Source organism: Corvus kubaryi, unplaced genomic scaffold (assembly GCF_017639235.1).
Source record: "Corvus kubaryi isolate FWS band 111438036 unplaced genomic scaffold, C.kubaryi_AGA036_p1.0 137, whole genome shotgun sequence".
Lineage (NCBI taxonomy): Eukaryota > Metazoa > Chordata > Aves > Passeriformes > Corvidae > Corvus > Corvus kubaryi.
The window spans coordinates 21,552,205-21,569,619 of NW_024580671.1; the positions used below are offsets into that span (position 1 = coordinate 21,552,205).

The window sequence follows — 17,415 nt, forward strand, 5'->3', positions numbered from 1 at the left end:
TTGTACAGGAACAGGGCGGAGGACAGATTTTTTACTATAACTGCTTTTCAAAGCTAAAAGACCTTTTTCTGCTTTTAAAATTACTTAAAAAGTGGACTTTTTCAATATCCAGAAAATTTAAATTATTCTCAGCAGGTAATTTTCTCTGCCATGTGTATCAAGTGTTGAGATATAACAATAAAAACAGTTTAAGAAATCTCAGGCACTTTTATTGACAAATAGCTTTTCTTTGCAGATCACAATTTTAGCTCTTGTTAGTTTATCACTAATACATGTTGGACTGTACAGCATTCAGAAAATACTTATTTTTAAAATAGTAGATTTTTATTGTAAAGGAAAGTTGTGCAGAAATTGAACATTGTGCAGGTAAAATAACATATATCAGCTGCCAGAAACAAAAGGCAAAAGCGTTAAGGAATAACACTGACAAGAGTTCAGTTCAAGTGATTGTTAAAACCATAAATCATCAAATGAACTTTGCAGAGACAGAGAACTAAACTGATAACTGAAGTTATAATTTCTAACTAATAGCTGCAAAGTGATCTAATAGATGTGCAGGCCTGACCACTGGGGAATATCCTCAGGTGCTCTGGGGCAGCAGGGTGTCACCATCAGAACTAGTGGCATCCTGCTGTGGGCTGCCAAGGGCAGGTCAGGAGAGGGGGCAGGACTAGACTGCTAGACATCTAAGGGGTCTCGAGAAGCCTTCCAGTCCTGCCAGCAGCTGCACATAACATACAAGAGTATTTTTGTTGTTTTTATTCATATGCGAGGTGGTTTGAGATCTACACCTAATCAAAGAATTGCAAGATCCAGGATTTTTTTTGCTACACTCTTCCTGAGGTGCTGTGCTGCACTGCTCCTCAGTGAGCCCTTGAGCTATAGGCTGGTTGATTTTAAACAAGCTAGACCCTGGCAGTAAACAAACACAGTAATTTAATTTTAAAAGTACATAAGGGGATTTATGGTGCAAGACTGAGCTGGCTACCTGATTGTAAAATAGAAAAGTCAAGAAGACTTTTCCAGGGTACACCTGGTTTGTGGTTTCTGGTAATCTAAATGCACATCTTCCAAAACAAAGTGAAAATACATTAAATATAGCATGACCTTAGAAAAGGAGAACAAAGACCTGGCACATATCCCCAGTGAAGTATAGGGAAAAAGCTCTTTTTAATTCATCAGGAATGGGACCACAAATAAATAGAAAGTCATAAATATTACTCATGTACTATTACAGTAAACTAATTAGATTCATCTGCTTCAAAGAAAAAAACCCACCTTTTATATGGAAATTATGAACAAAGCAATTTACAAATAGTTAATGTCATCATATATTAATCAACTCTTAAAATAATTACAGGTGCATTTCCACCATTTGTCCTAATACAAATTCTGGTCAAAGCAAGGAATATAATAGCAACATATGAAGAGTGTGTTTCTGCTGGTGATCAGCATGGTGATCCACGCCTGCAGTCAGAGCTAAATCCACTCCTTGGGTACACAGATCACCACACTCTGAAATTCTTTTTCCTCCATTTGAACACTCTCAGGTGAGGAATATAATATCAATATTAATCCCTGCACTGCAGAGTTGTTAATTTTTACTTAAAATGTTCCTAAAAGCTTTAAAATAAATTAGTAATAATAACAAATAATCTCAAACATTGCGTCTGACCCATTCCCTAATCTTCTGGCAAAACAAGTTAAAATCCTGGTGAGACCCTACTTTCCCAGTACTACCACTTGATTATTCACAACTGCTTTCTTTGTAAATAGGGTCTCCAAAAACGTCATGCTTAATCATTTACTTTTGTCACTAATTTGGTGCATTATGACACAAGATGCTGGTCACTGAAAGTGAATTTATGTTTAATTCTGTGTTTCATTTCAACACATTGTAAAAACACAAGGTCCAAGAGATGATCAACTTTACTCAACAAATCTCTCCCTTCTCTCTTTGTGTCTTATCCATCGCATATGCCAATTTTAGTGAAAATAGTTTTTGAAAATGCATCCTTCATTAAACAATTGACTCTTTTTTCTTGTTTACTAAGATACTTAACCAAAATTTCTGCCCTGAAAAAATAGTTTAGGGAAATTCTGTGGTCTGTGAGGGTTCAGATATGACGAGGCCTTAGTTGTCATATTATCTATGATTTTATGAATAAGCTGGAAAGTAAAGAAAATGAACAGCTGAAAATCAACTGGCACAAACAGCTTCAGCTTTACTGATAACTGTATCACTTCTTATGGTCGGCAGCTTCTGAAGCATTCTCTTAAATGGTGAAAAATGGTTATTTTCTTCCATGAAGATATGCAACTTGAAGAGAGAATACTGGTGTCAAAGGCTGATTTAATGGATAAGTGCATTCATGGACCCCTGTAGACCTCATTGTCATTTTCAAGGCTGAGGTTACAACAGCCAATTCTGTATTGTGAACATTAATAAAACTCGGGGGCAGCTCAGAAGCAGTTAACAGATTTCCTTTGGCTGAACAACAGTTGTCACATGATTATAAGGCTTTGCAGAGCAGACCTGTGGAGATTGAAAGTATCACATCCAGTGGGAGTGGTAACCATAAGGCCACAAAGAGGACTGTCTTCCCTCTTTCATGGTTCATGAAAAAGTAAAAAAAATCCCAACTAAAAGGAAAATAATGAGTCTGTTATCCTAAAATTAATATGTTTGCTCATTTGTTTAAAGAAAAAATATTTTGCCATAAGGACAGTAAAGCACTGGAGAATATTAATCATGGAAATTGTGCATGTTGGGTTTCATGTTGGAGAGCTTCAAGATGACTAGACAAATCCCTGAGCAACCTGGTCTGAATAGAGTAATAACCTTGCTTTGAGCAAGATTGGATACTTCTGAGATCCCTTCCACTTGAAATACTGTGATTCACTGTTTCCACTGTCCTTGAATAATCGGGAAATTATTGACAGAATTGGAAGGTAATACCTTAAAGTAAGAGCACTCTGCTGGTCTTCCTCTCTATCCCTGCAGGACCAAAGGCCTGAACAAGCCATGAGCTCCTGCACTGCACATGCTTCTGGGAAAATACCATATGATATAATCCAAAATTTGTATGTTGGATTGGTTACTTGTATAAGAATTTCCCTCTGGTACCTGACTTCATTTAGCGAAGTGTCGTGTACCTGTAATGATAACCATTACTGCAGGGGTTCAGTTAACATTATTTGTATACTGGCAGCTCCTGATTGCCCCAGTGATGGTCATAGCCCTATTTTGCCACTGTATAAAAAACTGTGATAGCAGCCTCCATCCAGCTTAAAAGCATGGTGTCATGCACCAATACTTACACTAATACTTATAGAGAACCATTCATTAAGAAAAAGTGCTTCTTTAATAATTCACTGCAGCTGAACCTGCAACTAATAGCTACAGGAAACAAACTACATCTACAACAGTGCTATACACTGCGCTCTGGCATTACAGAAGCCATGACTGACATCTCTAAACATGCACTACCTAAAATAAATGTAAACCATTAATGAAAAAACAAAAGCATTTTTTGGTTGTTGTTGTTTTTAAGAAAAACGGACACTATCTTTAAAAGACAAATTGATGTTTACAGCTATCATACAGATGTCCCAAGGCATGATCCAGTTTAAATACATGCAGCTTTCATTCAGACGACTAATTACATGCTCTTTACAAATTATCGTGGATCTTCACAACAGGTAAGGCTATAGTCTTCATGGTGAAAAATGTGTAACAACCAAATAGAACATATTTGAAGAGATCTTTGAACTCCAACTTACATTCTGACCACATTGCACTGTTTTGTGTTTAGAACATTACAATATTAACACAGTCTAGTAACGTTAAACTGCCACCTGTCCTGCAGAGATCATGAGCCTCCTGGTGAAGACGCACTTGATTGACAGATTGACTGTTAAATCTTCAGCACTGTCTTACGGTTTCATTCCTCAAGGGGATATATCTCTACTTTTTGCAGAGAGGTATGATGATAATTTAGTCTCCATTTGTACAGATCAACTCAGATCTATCAATGTATGTATATCCAGAGAAATATATATATATTTTTTTTTTTACAAGAGCAACAACATATTTTAGTGAGGTCCTGGGAGGACGTAGACTAAACATGTGCTTAAGTACGCATTCTCCTTCCAGGTTACAAGGTGCTTAATAGATAAAGTGCTGTGTAAGTGGTCATTCTGCTCTTCTCCATTTTTTTGTACATTTTTGACAGGTCTGTAAACTATGGGTTCAAGACAGTCCCCTGCCTGATCTTTTGTTTGTGATCAACACTGTCTCAAACAGTTTGAATCTAGAAAACAGAAAACCAATATTCTCTCTGACAACCCCCAAACAAGTAATAACAAGGATTTGTATTTGAAATAATAAAATCTAAATTTCATTGTTCTGCTACCCTGAGAATGGGGAAAGTTGTCAGTGATAATGCCTATGCACTTTTTTCTTTTTCCTTCATAACATGAAGATATAAAAATTCAGACTAGCTGAAGTAGATTAGAAACCTGATCTAACTATGATCTTTTAAAAGTCTAGCACTCTTCCTGATTAGACTCTCAGACTGGATCATCAGTCTCTGGGACTGTGAAATACAGCATTTATAGTAATGTAGATCCTTATTGTTGTGGTGACTGAAAAGCATTTTAAGTGACTCACCACATATGAGAAAAAAAAGAAACAATTTTTTTTTTTTACAGCCCAGTGCCATTTGTAGATGGAATGTTGGGTGCCCAACTTGGGTAAGTATAGAGATCAAATATAGGCACAATCCATGTCATGATTGCAAGCATAACTACAGCAACTCCGATGATGTTAATGCCCAAGCCAGCTTTCACCTGAAGAAGAGGAAAAAGAAAGCAGAAACATGCATCAAGACACGGAAGAAAGTTTTTAAAATGCCAAATATCCCCTTTAGGACTTTTGCTTAAAACTCACCATGTCCATAATATTTAAATGACCATATGAAAATACAATGGCATTGGCTGGGTTTGCTACAGGAAGCAGGAATGCAAAGGAAGTACACAAGGTAGCAGGTATCAAAATGAAAAGTGGGTTCACGTGAATGGCTTCGGCCTACCAAAAAATGAAAGAGAATACAGCTGTCAAGGGATACATTTGCCAAATTAAATACAGAAATACAAACTTCTTGTATTAACACAAGTGAAACATAAATAGAACTGCCATTTTAAACAATGAGCAATCACCTTTTCCTGTAACTCATTTTTTAAGAATATTAAACAGGCACAAAAAGCAAAAGCATTGAATTTGTATATAATACATTATTGATGATTCAGATGAAGGGATTGAGCGTACCCTCAGTAAAGTTGTGAATAACACTACGTTGGGTGGGAGTGTTGATCTCCTGGGGAGTAGGAAGGCTCTGCTGAGGGATCTGGACAGGCTGGATGGATAAGGTTCAACAAGACCAAATGCCAGATCCTGCCCTTGGGTCACAACAATGCCAGGCAGCACCAGAGGCTGAGGGCAGACTGGCTGCAAAGATGCCCACTGGAAAAGGACCTGGTGGTGCTGGTCAACAGCAGCTGAACATGAGCCAGCGTGTGCCCAGGTGACCAAGAAGGCCAATGACATACTGGCCTGGATCAGCAATGATTTGGCCAGGACAGTGATTGTCCCTCTGTACTTAACACTGTTGTGGCCACACTTTGAGTGCTTTGTCCAGTTCTGGGCCCCTCACTACAAGAAAGACATGGAGGTGCTGGAGCATGTCCAGAGAAGGGAAATGGATCAGGGGAAGGGTCTGAAGCACAAGTCCTTATGAGGAGCAGCTGAAGGGGCTGGGGGTGTTCAGCCTGGAGAAAGGAGGCTCAGGGGAGACCTTATCACTCTCTACAACTCCCTGAAAGGAGGCTGGTGGGGGTTGGTCTCTTCTCCCAGACAACTAGTGATAGGACAAGAGGAAATGGCCTCCAGCTGCACCAAGGGAGGTTCAGGTCATCAGGTAATGTCATTCAGGTCATAAATTCCTGGACATCAGGAAGAATTTATTTAGTGAAAGGGTTGTTAAACATTGGAATGGACTGCCCATGGTGGTGGTGGAGTCATCATCTGTGGAAGTGTCCAAAAAACAACTAGACAGAGCACTTAGTGTCATGGTTTAGTTGGCAAAGGTTGGATATGATGATCTCAGAAATCTTTTCCAACCTAAATGATTCTGTAATTACGTGAAAAGAGGAGTAAAATTTCTTTGAAAAAGAAAATACATTAGTATATGTCAAGGCTGGCCAATAGGAAAATTTACAGGCTAGAAGACAATCAGTAAGTTTTGACGAAGAAAGAATCAGATGTTTTGATAAAGATGATAAGAAAGGACAGAATTGATCTAAGGACAGAAGAAATGAGAAGTACATACAAAGCACATCTATTAGCCCTCTCTCCTCTTTGTGACAACCTGCAATGTTAACCATTTTTGCTGAAGATGCAGTCCTGAAGAAGCCCTAAGAGAATTGTCCTTTTAAGAGCTTCAAATATTCACAAATAGTAATAACAGCATCAATTTTCCCATGTTGAACTGTACTAGATTTTTCTGAGATAATTTTCTTCACAGTGGTTTGTATGTTTTGGATTTGTGCTGAACACAGTGTTGACAGTATAGGGATGTTTTTCTTCTGGCTGAGCAGTACTTACACAGAGAAAAACCCCTTTCTACTTTTGTCACTGCCATGCTGATGAGGAGGCTGGGGTGAAACTGGTAGGAGTCACAGTCAGGACAGGTGACCCCAACAGATCAAGATCCATACCATATAGCAACATGCTCATATATATAAAGTATATATATATGTATATAAAGTGGGGGGAGTTTGGAGTGGTGGCATTTCTTACCTCAAGTAACTGTTACATGTGATGTGGCCCTGCTCTCCTGGAGATGACTGAACACCAGCCTGCCCATGGGAAGCAGTGAATTAATTACTTGTTTAGCTTTGCTTACACGTGGGGCTTTTGCCTTCCTTGTTAAATTGTCTTTATCTCAACCCATGAGTTTTCTAGCTTTTCTCTTTCTAATTCTGTTCAAGACCCCACTGGTGTGGGATTGAGTGAGCGTGGAGCTTGATTGCTGTCTGGGTTTAAATAATGAAATGAACTTTTATGTAATTTTACTAAATTTTCAGCATCTCTTGTTAGAAATACCTAAAGCAACCAAGTATCCAATGCACAATAGAGGACAGCAAAAAACCTGCATGAAGTATTTTATTGAGACTTTTTAAAACTCCTTCTTTTAGCCGCTGCATTATTATATGGATGATAGAATAGATTCTGATTAAAAATAAGCTTGTTATACTCACCAAAGGAGACAGTATGGGCAAAAAGATTGTAATGGTAGCTGGATTGCTGGCAACTTCTGTTACTGAAGTGACAATAAGGCAGGATATCAGGATAATCAGCCACAAGGGTAATGATCCTAGAGGGGTCAATTTACTTGCTACCCACTCAGAAAGTTTTGAAACCTGCATGAGGAATGTGAGAACATGATTTTTTTTAGCAAGTCACTGAAAGGAATATTTAGCAAATGGTGTATAACAGGACTTTACTCATCTGCTAATTGTGAAGTATTTTTGTAAAAGAGAAAAATCGGAAATATTTTCCATATTCCTACCAAATGTTTTTAAGACCATTTTTGTAATTCAATGGTGCCCTATAGGAGCCCATGCAAACTATATTCCATTTATTTATATTTGCATCTCTGAGATGGTTAGAGGAGTCTTAATCAGAGAATGGTAATATGAGTATATTAGGCTTCATAACCAGAGTCTAGGTCCAAACCTGCTTGATTTATTGGAGTAGCCATCAGTAATTCCACATGGGAATTACCTCAGTGACATTAAGTCTGAGGCTTTGGAAACAGTGTGTCTTCACAACTCCTGCCCCCATCAGATTTAAATTAAATAAGAAACAGGAGTCATCATTGTGCATAATCTTGGAAGACATAGGGAACTTCTTTTTCTCTAAACCTGCTTTCTGAACAGCTTGAATATTTGTCTCATTTATCCAGTTCAATATTGCTACAGAATAACTTGCTAAAACAAGAGAATAGCTGTGAATTCACTGCATGTCTGAATTGCTCCTGATTGGGTCATGCTATTTGTTCAGTATCTTCTATAAATTGCATTACCTCGCAGCCGTCTGCCAGCGCAAACCCGCCACCAACAAGAATAGCTATTTCCCAGGGCATGCATGACTGAAATTCCTTCCAAGTAATCAGTGGCATGTAACCAAAAACAGCTAGAGAAAAAAAAAATTAAATGAGAAAAAAAATTAAATAAGAAAAAGATATAGTCCCCCAACCAACATTTAAAAACATATTGACAAGCTCTTGAAATAATCTCCCTGAGGAAGTACTTGGGAAAAATTCAAAGACAAAAACCTCATTGTAACAGGAACAAAGTCTCTGACAGAAACAACCTGCACTTCCTGGGGCAGACCTTTAGCTGGGGACAACTGTCATGGCTTGGGGACATTAGAGCTGCGACAGTTTCTACCAGTGGAGCATTGGCCCCTTTCCCCTCCTTCCCTATGTGGAAGACAGCTGTAGAATAGCAATGAGTTTAATTTACTCAATAAAACTTCTCTATTCAAACAGATTACTGAGCAAATGCTGTTTCACTTAGATGTTTCACTTAGACTCATTTAGGTTCTGACCTTGCTTTCTCTGTGAATCCCTAGATCCCATTTTTTTCAGCAGCACAGCTGAATACATAAAGAGGACAAGCCAGAGGTATACTTTAAACAAAAATTCCATTTTGAAGAGGAAAAATTACATGACAATGAATTCATGTAGTTTTGAATTTTATAGGGTACTATAATTAAGCAGTAACATTTTCAAAACATAAGCCTAGCCCTGCTCCATGCAGTCCCATTTCAAAGCCCATTGCAGTCAGTGGAAAGGTGGTTTCCATTGGTGTCCGTGGGCTGCAGGTAGCAGCTTCCTGCCCAGCACTAGCTCCTGCTGCTCACGTTGCATAATTGTTGGCACTGATTTCCAGGCCAGGGATGCTTTATAGCCCAGTGGTTTATATCCTCTACTAAAGACTTTAGCATTAGTATTTAACAACTTTCCTCTAAACAATGCAATAAGTTACATTTACAGTAGCAACTTGGATACCTTACTGTTGTAAAATCTACATCAAAATATACTCAACTGTTTTCTCCATTTGACGTCCTAGACAATGTTTTTGCTGGAATAATAAAGAACAGGAGGCCTATCACTAAGGCAGCTGTTGAATCCGTAATATAGCCTTTATACCTAAGGAGAAGTTAACAAGAAAAAACCATATAAATATATATAGTCAGGAGAAGGAGGGGAGGAGAGAGGAGAAAGACAGATTAGCAGAGAAGACCTGCTGTGGACTGACCATAACCCTCTATTCCCCATCCGTTGCACCACTAGGTGTGGTGGAAAGAGGTAGAGGAGTAAGGAATGAAGGAGTCAAATTGAGCCCGGGAAAAAAGAGGATGGGGGAAAAGGGTTTTAGTTTTTGTCTTTGTTTCTCACCATCCAACTCTATTTTTAATTGGTAATTAAAATAATTTTTCCCATATCAGGTTTGCCCATGATGGTAACTAATAAGCAATCAGTTATCCCTGTCATTATCCTGACCCACAAACTTTTTGACCTTATTTTCTCCTCTGTCCTGTTGAGGAGAGGCAGTGAGAAAGTGGCTGGGTGGGCACCTGGCAGACAGTCAAGGTGAGCTCCTCACATCTATAGAAATATTTGGTGCAGACCCTATAAACTCATAAATAAACATCTTGAGTAAGCATGTGTTATTTTGCCACACAGAAATAAGCTGGGGGAAGGGGGATTTTTTGGAGTAGCTGATGCTTAATAAACTAGTTTTCACAATTCAGTCATAAATTTAATAATTTAAATTAAATTATGCTCTGCAATAGATTCAGTTTAAGAGGCCTTAAAAAGCACAGTGCATACCCACAAAGGGTGATGCTTTTGTAGCTGAGGAAAGGCAGCAGAGCTTTATTAACATCTTCCTATGGCTGTTATTACTAGGGTCACAGTCACAAAGGTCATGTTTGTTTTGGTCATTTCCAGTGCCTAAGAACTGTTTGCACTACTGTTTCTTAAACTGCTTCAATATCCTTCTAACTTGTAAAGAGTAGCCCCAAGATCAGGCAAGGTGCAAAGCTGAGCTGTTAAGGCCATTTTAACACATCCAATCTGTTACACAATGTTAGCTGGTGACATATCCCAGTCTGTCTCATTTCAGTCAAGATGGTCATTAAAATGAATAGAAATTTTACTGAAGAAAGCTAAGCAAACATTTTCTTAACCTTGTCATTTTTTTCTGTTTTCTGCAAGTTCTTCTGTAAGATTTTTCTGAACCAATACACCAATATATTTGTTCTCTCAGCCTCAGACCATATGTTTTTCTAAATATTCAGCTACAGTAGGTCCAATAATAACTTCCCATCAGATCTTCCCAGCAGCTTAATGTTTTGTACTGAACCAGAACTTTTCACTGAAAGGAAAAAAAATTCTCTGTTATATGCTCCAAACTCTGATGGAGTCCTTTGCTTTGTTAGGTGAAATTAAAAAAAAAAAGAAGCACAATATGCATAGCTGATTTACACCAAAACCAGCATAATTTTAGCTAGCACTGTCACAAAATGAAGATGTCAAAGAAGTTGAAGTGATTCTCTAATATTTTCTGTCTCTTGCTTCCTAGTGTTTGCCTGTATAGAAAATACATTTTGAAAGAAAGTTACTATATTTTTATGGTTTCCTAAGGCAGAGGATTCTGCCTATATATTACCTTTAGCCTAGGACCAGATGCACCAGGTCTAGGGATAGAAAATATTTTCCTCTCAGATCCTATCCTACATTCTTTTAAAACTTGCTAGAAGTTTTGAAGGAAAGCAAGATCTAGATACAGAAACACTTCATGCTGTCACTTTCCTCTAGGCTGCTGCATTTTCATGTAATGGTTGAGTTTGAAAGGGGCCTCAGGAGGTTATCTGGTCCAACACCCTCTGCTCAGGCAGAGTCACGCAGAGCCAGTGTGAAGGTAACATAAATAAATGGCAGTATTTCTGCTGGGATTTCAGATATATCAGTGTTTGCATATTAAAGGAGTATTCAGTAATATGTGAGGATGCACACAAGGGTCTGAGAACATGAACATGGGTGGTGAGAGTGATGGGAAATTTTGTTTGAATCAAAGCTTTAAGCATTCCATTTAGTTCATCAAGCAAAGCTTATAAGGTGATATAATCACAAGATACACATACTTTTAAAGCACCTATCACAGAAGAGTTTTTAATCCAACAGAGAAAGACAAAATGACATAGCTGGAAGCTATATTCAGACAGAAAGCAATATATGAGTTTGTCTTTTTTAGCTTGACAACAGACATGACTATCAAGAAAAGTAGCAAATTCCAAAATCTGAGGAACCTGGGTGTCATGGTTTGCATAGTTTGGGTTTTTAGTTAAGGAGGGCTCCATCAGCCACGGAAGTGATTCTCTTGCAAAGAGGTGCTTACAGCTTCCTCTAGACCCGACAGAACCAATCAACTGGCTAGTTTGAATATTAGCAACTTTTTTAATCCACTTAAGAAGCTTGACACACCTCTTTGGTCCACATTTAAGAGCCAACAAAACCGGGAAAGCTCTCTTGCTTCCGGCTTTCGGACAGGTAACTGGGGGGCCTGTGATGCGGCCCAGCGGGGCCGGGCTGGGCCCTGCTCGGCGCGGCCCGGCCGGGTCAGCCACGGCACGGCTTGGCTGAGATCTCAGCCGCTTCTGCTCGCCGGACACCCGGCACAGCCCCCTCAGTGCAGGCTGGGCCCACCAGGAGACAGCCACCCTGGAGCCGCATGGCCCTGTTCCATCCGCGGCCCTGCTCCATGCAGGCCAGCCCCCACAGCCCTGCTCCATGCAGGCAGCTGCACAGCGTGGCTCAGCCAGGCCAGCCCTTGCCTAGTGTGGCCGAAATTCATCTGAGGCCGCTGCCCGGCAGAGATTAGGTGTGACCAACAGCGATAAGTGAATTCTAGCTGCAAGGCCCAGGTGAGATTAACCCTTTTAGTGTTGCAAGTTTCCTCCAGAACAGATGTAACCTGCAGACATCAATCCTCTCCCAAGTCAAAGGAAAGGGAAAGGTGAAGGCACGTGAAGAAAACACCATAGAGACACCAAAGTCAGTGAAGAAGGAAGAGCTGAAATCCCAAGAGAGGAGAAAGAGGAGATGCTTCAAACCTAGAAGCTGAAATTCTGTTGTAAAGCTATGGTGATGAACTATGATACATCAGAGTACCTGTTGTAATTTCATGAAAGCATGGGGGGGTGGAGCGTTCAAACCACAGCCATGAACAAAAGTACCTGTGCTGAAATAAGCAAATGTTGAAGTAGCTGTGATCTGGTGAGAAGCTTGAACAGAGAGAGATGAAAGTGATGAAGACCCTTGCTCCCAGGGAAGAAGAAGACCTCTGTTCCTAGAGATGAAGATGATCCCAGAGACAGGCGAAGAGAACCTTTTGCTTTTGAACAGCTCATCCTTAAAATGGTATCCCATTAGCTCAAGATTGAACCCTCAAAAGCAGTCTTGGGGAAAGCTGTAAGTCGAGGGAAGGGACTTTCACATCTGAGCAGAGAACCAACGCAGGCGGCTGTCTCGCTGTGACATTGAAGCCATGAGAGAACTGTTTCTTGTGGAGATGTCTCCATAGCATGAGCAAGAGAGACTCCTCTCCCTAAGTGAACTGAGAGAGAGATTATTATAGAGGTGGTAAACTGACTGAAAAAATCTCAAGGGTTGTCTTTTTACGTTGTCAGCGGGAGAAGGGAGAAAGGTGGGGGGAAGAGAAGTGTTCTGAAGGTTTAGTCTCACCTTTTTTCTTTCTTCTAGTTCTGTTAATAAACTTCTTTGTATTCTTTTGAGTTTTGTGCCTTCTTTGCTTTCTCCTAATTCTTATCTCAGTAGGAAAATAAGTAAGTAATGGATATTTTGAACCAAACCACTATACTGGACTTGTCACCCTAACATCAACCCTGGTTTCTTTCTGGAAATTCAGGTTCTAATAAAATAAATTCTCACTGGGTTTAACACAGAGAACAGTATAACTCTTATGATCTTCAGAAAGTTAGAATAAAGGATCAGACAGCCTTTTCCGGTTTAAGATCCTGAGGGTGGTGCATTTCCCACCTAATAGGACTCACTCACTAGTTTGGGAGTGACATTGTGGCTTTTCATAAGGTCAAAGCTCTTTTCAGGTGGCAGAATTTCCCTTAGGCCTTCTGTGGGATAAGGCCCTGTGGAAGCAAGTGCTATCGGATTTCTGTAAGGGTGGAGAATATTTCCTTATAGTTGTTTCCTGAACCATGAACTTAAGGAAGTTGTGCGCGCACATGCCTATCTCTGTACTTAAATCCAAAACACTGAGTAATTTTATAGGCAGGGGCCTTAGGGAACAAATGTATAAGAGATGTAATCTGCAGTTCAGTGCACTGTTGGAAGCCTCTTGGACATCATAGTGAAAGAAACACAGTTCCTAATATCTGAGGGTTTTTTCCCAGTTCTTTGTTGTTGCTCTTCTTTGGTTTGGGGCTTTTTTCTAAGTATATGCCTTGCTCACAGCTGTACCTCTGCTGACCCTATGCCCCTCTCATGTATTTTCACTGATAAGTTTATGTTGCTCAGAAACTATTAACCTGATTTACTGGTTTTATGCCTTTTAATATAATTGATTCATAAATTAAAGCTATCTAGAAATAGGCAAAGTATGAATAGTAAGAAATGCTTTCTTTCCTCTTAAAGTACATAAGGAAAGCTTTGTTTCTCTTTGTTCCAAATTACAACAGTATTCGGCCTAATGTCATATGACACATGCTTGCAGTTCCTTCCAAGGACAACATTAGAGGCCATCCACAAAGTAACATCCCTGTGCAGAACCTGGAACCATGCTTATTTTTGAGAATGTTCTATTTTTCTCTGCCACTGTACAAAATCCTCAGATAATGATAACTTCAGCTTCAAATAGGAATATGGGGCTCTCTGAATTGAAAAAGTCATTTGAGCCTAAGTCCTGTATTTGAAAGGTTGTTTACAGTTCCTGTTTTTCAGTTTAATATGTAGCTCTTGAAACAATGCTCAGTGAGCACTGGGTGTTAACAGGAAGCAGGAAGAGAAACCAACCCAGCCTGATTGCTTAGCTAGCTGATTCCTTAATTAGGTCACCACTCCAAAACCCTTTCAAGAGTATAGTGTTTCATATGAGACAATGATCATCAGCTCAGCTGTTGTTATAAAGAAAAAACAAATATTCTTTTTCAATTTTTTCTGATGATTAAAAGTAAATAATTTTAAAACAATCTTAGTTATTAATACACTTTTTAATGGTATTTTTTTCGACAAAATAATTTTGTGTTACATTTTAAATCTTTGAAGTGCTACAATTATTCCTTGTGACATCCTCTCTTGGACTTTCTGGAAGAGCACTGGGAAGGTGCGTAAGTGGTGGAAATATATTTAAAGAGAGAAGGCATGATGTCTGTGTGCCTTCACATGTCATTTATCACAAACACACAGGAAAACAAAATGGAAAATTACCCTCCTGGTCCAGCACTGGCCTTTGGGCTATCCAGTAGTAAATGTTAAATCCATGAGGACCTATCCTACAACTACTTCCCATCACTCCAGAGCAAAACTCAAACCTTCATCACAGAAAAACAGAACTGAAATAACAGTAATTACAGCAAGAGAAAAGGAGATATCACAGTAATATAAATTGCTGCAAGACTGAGTGATTACAAAGGGAAAAGAATCCAGGTGATCCTGGGGAAGTTGCAGCAGAAGGCAAAAAAACACAATAGTTTTTGACTTTTTGGTGTTAGGTAAACTATGATGTTAAGGGAGTTATGTAGGAATGGACAGAATTTATATCCATAATTTCAGCTGTCCAAGCAGGGGATGTTGGCTACCCTGCATACAAGTGTTCTGTCACTAAGGGCAGTAGATCAAAAAATTCTAACCAGATTTATTCTTTAAATTTCACATTTGATGAGAAAGTGGAGTACTTATGCATTTTCCCTCACCAGATTAAGCCTAAAACCTAGTCACAATGCCTCTTAAGACACACTTTATTTTATCCTTTAACACATTTCAGCTATTTCACACATACATCTGTGAAATGGCTGGAGTTTATCTTCTGTATACACTACAAAGGTCTGCAACAACTTGGGCCTGGCATATTTCTGAAAGAAATATTTTTCAATAGAAAATATTTTAATGTTTGAAAATTGGTAAGAAAAGAAGGTATGTAGTCAAGGCACAGTACAGTTCTTGTTGGTTTATCAAAAGAAATCACTTACTTTGGGAAAAGTGAAGACCATCCTGGGATGAAGCCAGGATCTCTGCTGAACCACAGAAGGGTCATTAGAATGAACAGGACAAGTGTAACAGTTTCTGGGTAGCTATAGCAGAAGTAGAATGAATTATAAATTTTCCTGAATTCACATTTGGATTTACCTGCTCTTGTTTGCAGATTTATAGTTTGAAATACCTAATTGGTCCAAGTTTCTTGTACTCCTGTAGAATCACCCGTGATGAGGCCTCTTCTCTAGCTGTTTTCTTCTTGCCACACTTGAACATGTTTTTAAAACTGGAATGTAAAGCAGCAACATTGATGATGAGTTAATAGTGTATATAGAAAAAAGTGTCCAACCTTTCCAGTTACCAATAGCACTTGACAAATCTAAAACTGTCACTTTACAATGCAGTATCTCCCATCTACTTATCACACACCAAACCGAGCATATTGGAATTAATTGACAATGCCCAGTGGGAGACTGACAGGCAGAAACAAAATGTGTCCTCTTAGTGATCAGCTCATTTGCCCAGGAAGGGTGAAACTTAAATCATGTGAACTAATTGAAACAATCAAATATATAACCTGTCTCTTTAATAAAAGTCATCTGTGGCTTTGCTTTACTTTGTTTTGGAATGAAAAAGTTTGTATCACATGAGTAGCCTACATATTGATAAGCAGAGTATTTGCTACAAGCCATGGCTTAATTCTTGGACAAGACTCTTACACAATGTTAAAAAGAACATTATCAAAACAATAAAGAAAAATGAAACAATAGATGTTCACATATAGAGTGGTAAACATGGGGTGATTCTGTCTGCTTAAAACTAGTCTCACTTTTCATGTCTTGCACCATAAGTAGCCACGTAACTGTGGAAGATTGGTGTCCCGCCTATCTCTCCAGATGTTAGTGAACCCATGGAGAAAAAGGCTTTGAAGAATCATCCCAAAAGAAGTACTGTCCTCTCCAGAACTATAAAAGCCCAAGCTCTGTGGAGAAACAGAAACCCTACCATACCACCACATACAAATTTAGGAGAAGCAGAAGTTTTTTACCTCACATTTACAAATACAGTCATCCAGTTTGTAACACAGACATTGCTCAAGTATTCAAACCAATGCCTCACTCCAACAAAGTGCATACACCTATTACTCTTCCAGTCAGAAAAAATGTGTAAGATTTCAGTATTCTTCTGTCTTGCATACATGCACTGATTAATGATGATGTGTGTATATTATAGCGGAGTGAGTACACCCATTTGTGATACAGACTTTTCACACTGGGCTGAATAGTCCAGGATCCTTATTTTAGAAAATTCTTGTCCCATCCAGAGATTAAGCCATACTAATCAAGGTTGCAAAATCACTGTTGCTGCATTTTTTCCTATTGAGCCTATTAAACTAAGATGCAATATTTACTCCTGGTACAAATTATCTTTTATATCAGTAACCTTTAGTTTTATTGATTATACCATTCACTTACTCAAACCCAAGGAAAAGCCACTGGAGCCAAACCCAGGAGAGGAGTAGAATAATAACTGTGATGGGGATGGAAAGGATAAACCAGGATCCAAAATTGATGCACTGGCAATCTGGGTAACGTCTGGATGAAAAAAAAAAAAAAAAAAAAAAATTCAGTTGAGCTTTGCAAAGGAATGAAGACTTGTGAGAATTGCCAGAAAGCACTGCTGCAGGAGAGTTCTTCTGGCTGGCAGTGGACTTCAGCATGAGGTGGCCTCTGGCATCCTTTTACCTCACCCTCCCATCCTGTTCCTGGTCATCATGACCACTACAGGAACCAGCTGTGCCAGTTATCTGAGCACTGGATCAGCAGCAGGTCTGGGGATCTGACACTGACTGAGGTGTGTCTAAAGTGAGTTCAGTAAGCAAGGGAGGGCCATGCACAGCCTAAGGACTGTTAGAACTATAAGAAACAGAATTTGAAAGAAAGGAGTTTTTTGAGATGAGACCTTAGCACAAGAAAATATACTCAAATGAAAAAGTTCCAATGAATGTAGAAGGCAACAGTGGAACCAACAATGAGACTTGTATTGTTTAGAC

At 39.1% G+C, this 17,415-nt stretch overlaps 1 protein-coding gene across 1 annotated transcript in view; it reads right to left on the reverse strand.

Moving 5' to 3' along the window:
* Positions 1 to 187: 187 nt before the first annotated feature.
* The window catches only part of SLC13A1 (solute carrier family 13 member 1), a 50,293-nt gene continuing 33,065 nt past the window's right edge, over positions 188 to 17,415 (reverse strand). The window contains exons 9-16 of the mRNA XM_042018171.1: positions 16,838 to 16,957; positions 15,550 to 15,648; positions 15,359 to 15,460; positions 9,175 to 9,278; positions 8,148 to 8,257; positions 7,321 to 7,482; positions 4,952 to 5,089; positions 188 to 4,851 (exon numbers count right to left, since the gene is read on the reverse strand). Of these exons, the coding sequence (XP_041874105.1) occupies positions 4,708 to 4,851; positions 4,952 to 5,089; positions 7,321 to 7,482; positions 8,148 to 8,257; positions 9,175 to 9,278; positions 15,359 to 15,460; positions 15,550 to 15,648; positions 16,838 to 16,957 (979 nt within the window). The 3' untranslated portion in view covers positions 188 to 4,707. The remainder of the gene's footprint in view (positions 4,852 to 4,951; positions 5,090 to 7,320; positions 7,483 to 8,147; positions 8,258 to 9,174; positions 9,279 to 15,358; positions 15,461 to 15,549; positions 15,649 to 16,837; positions 16,958 to 17,415) is intronic.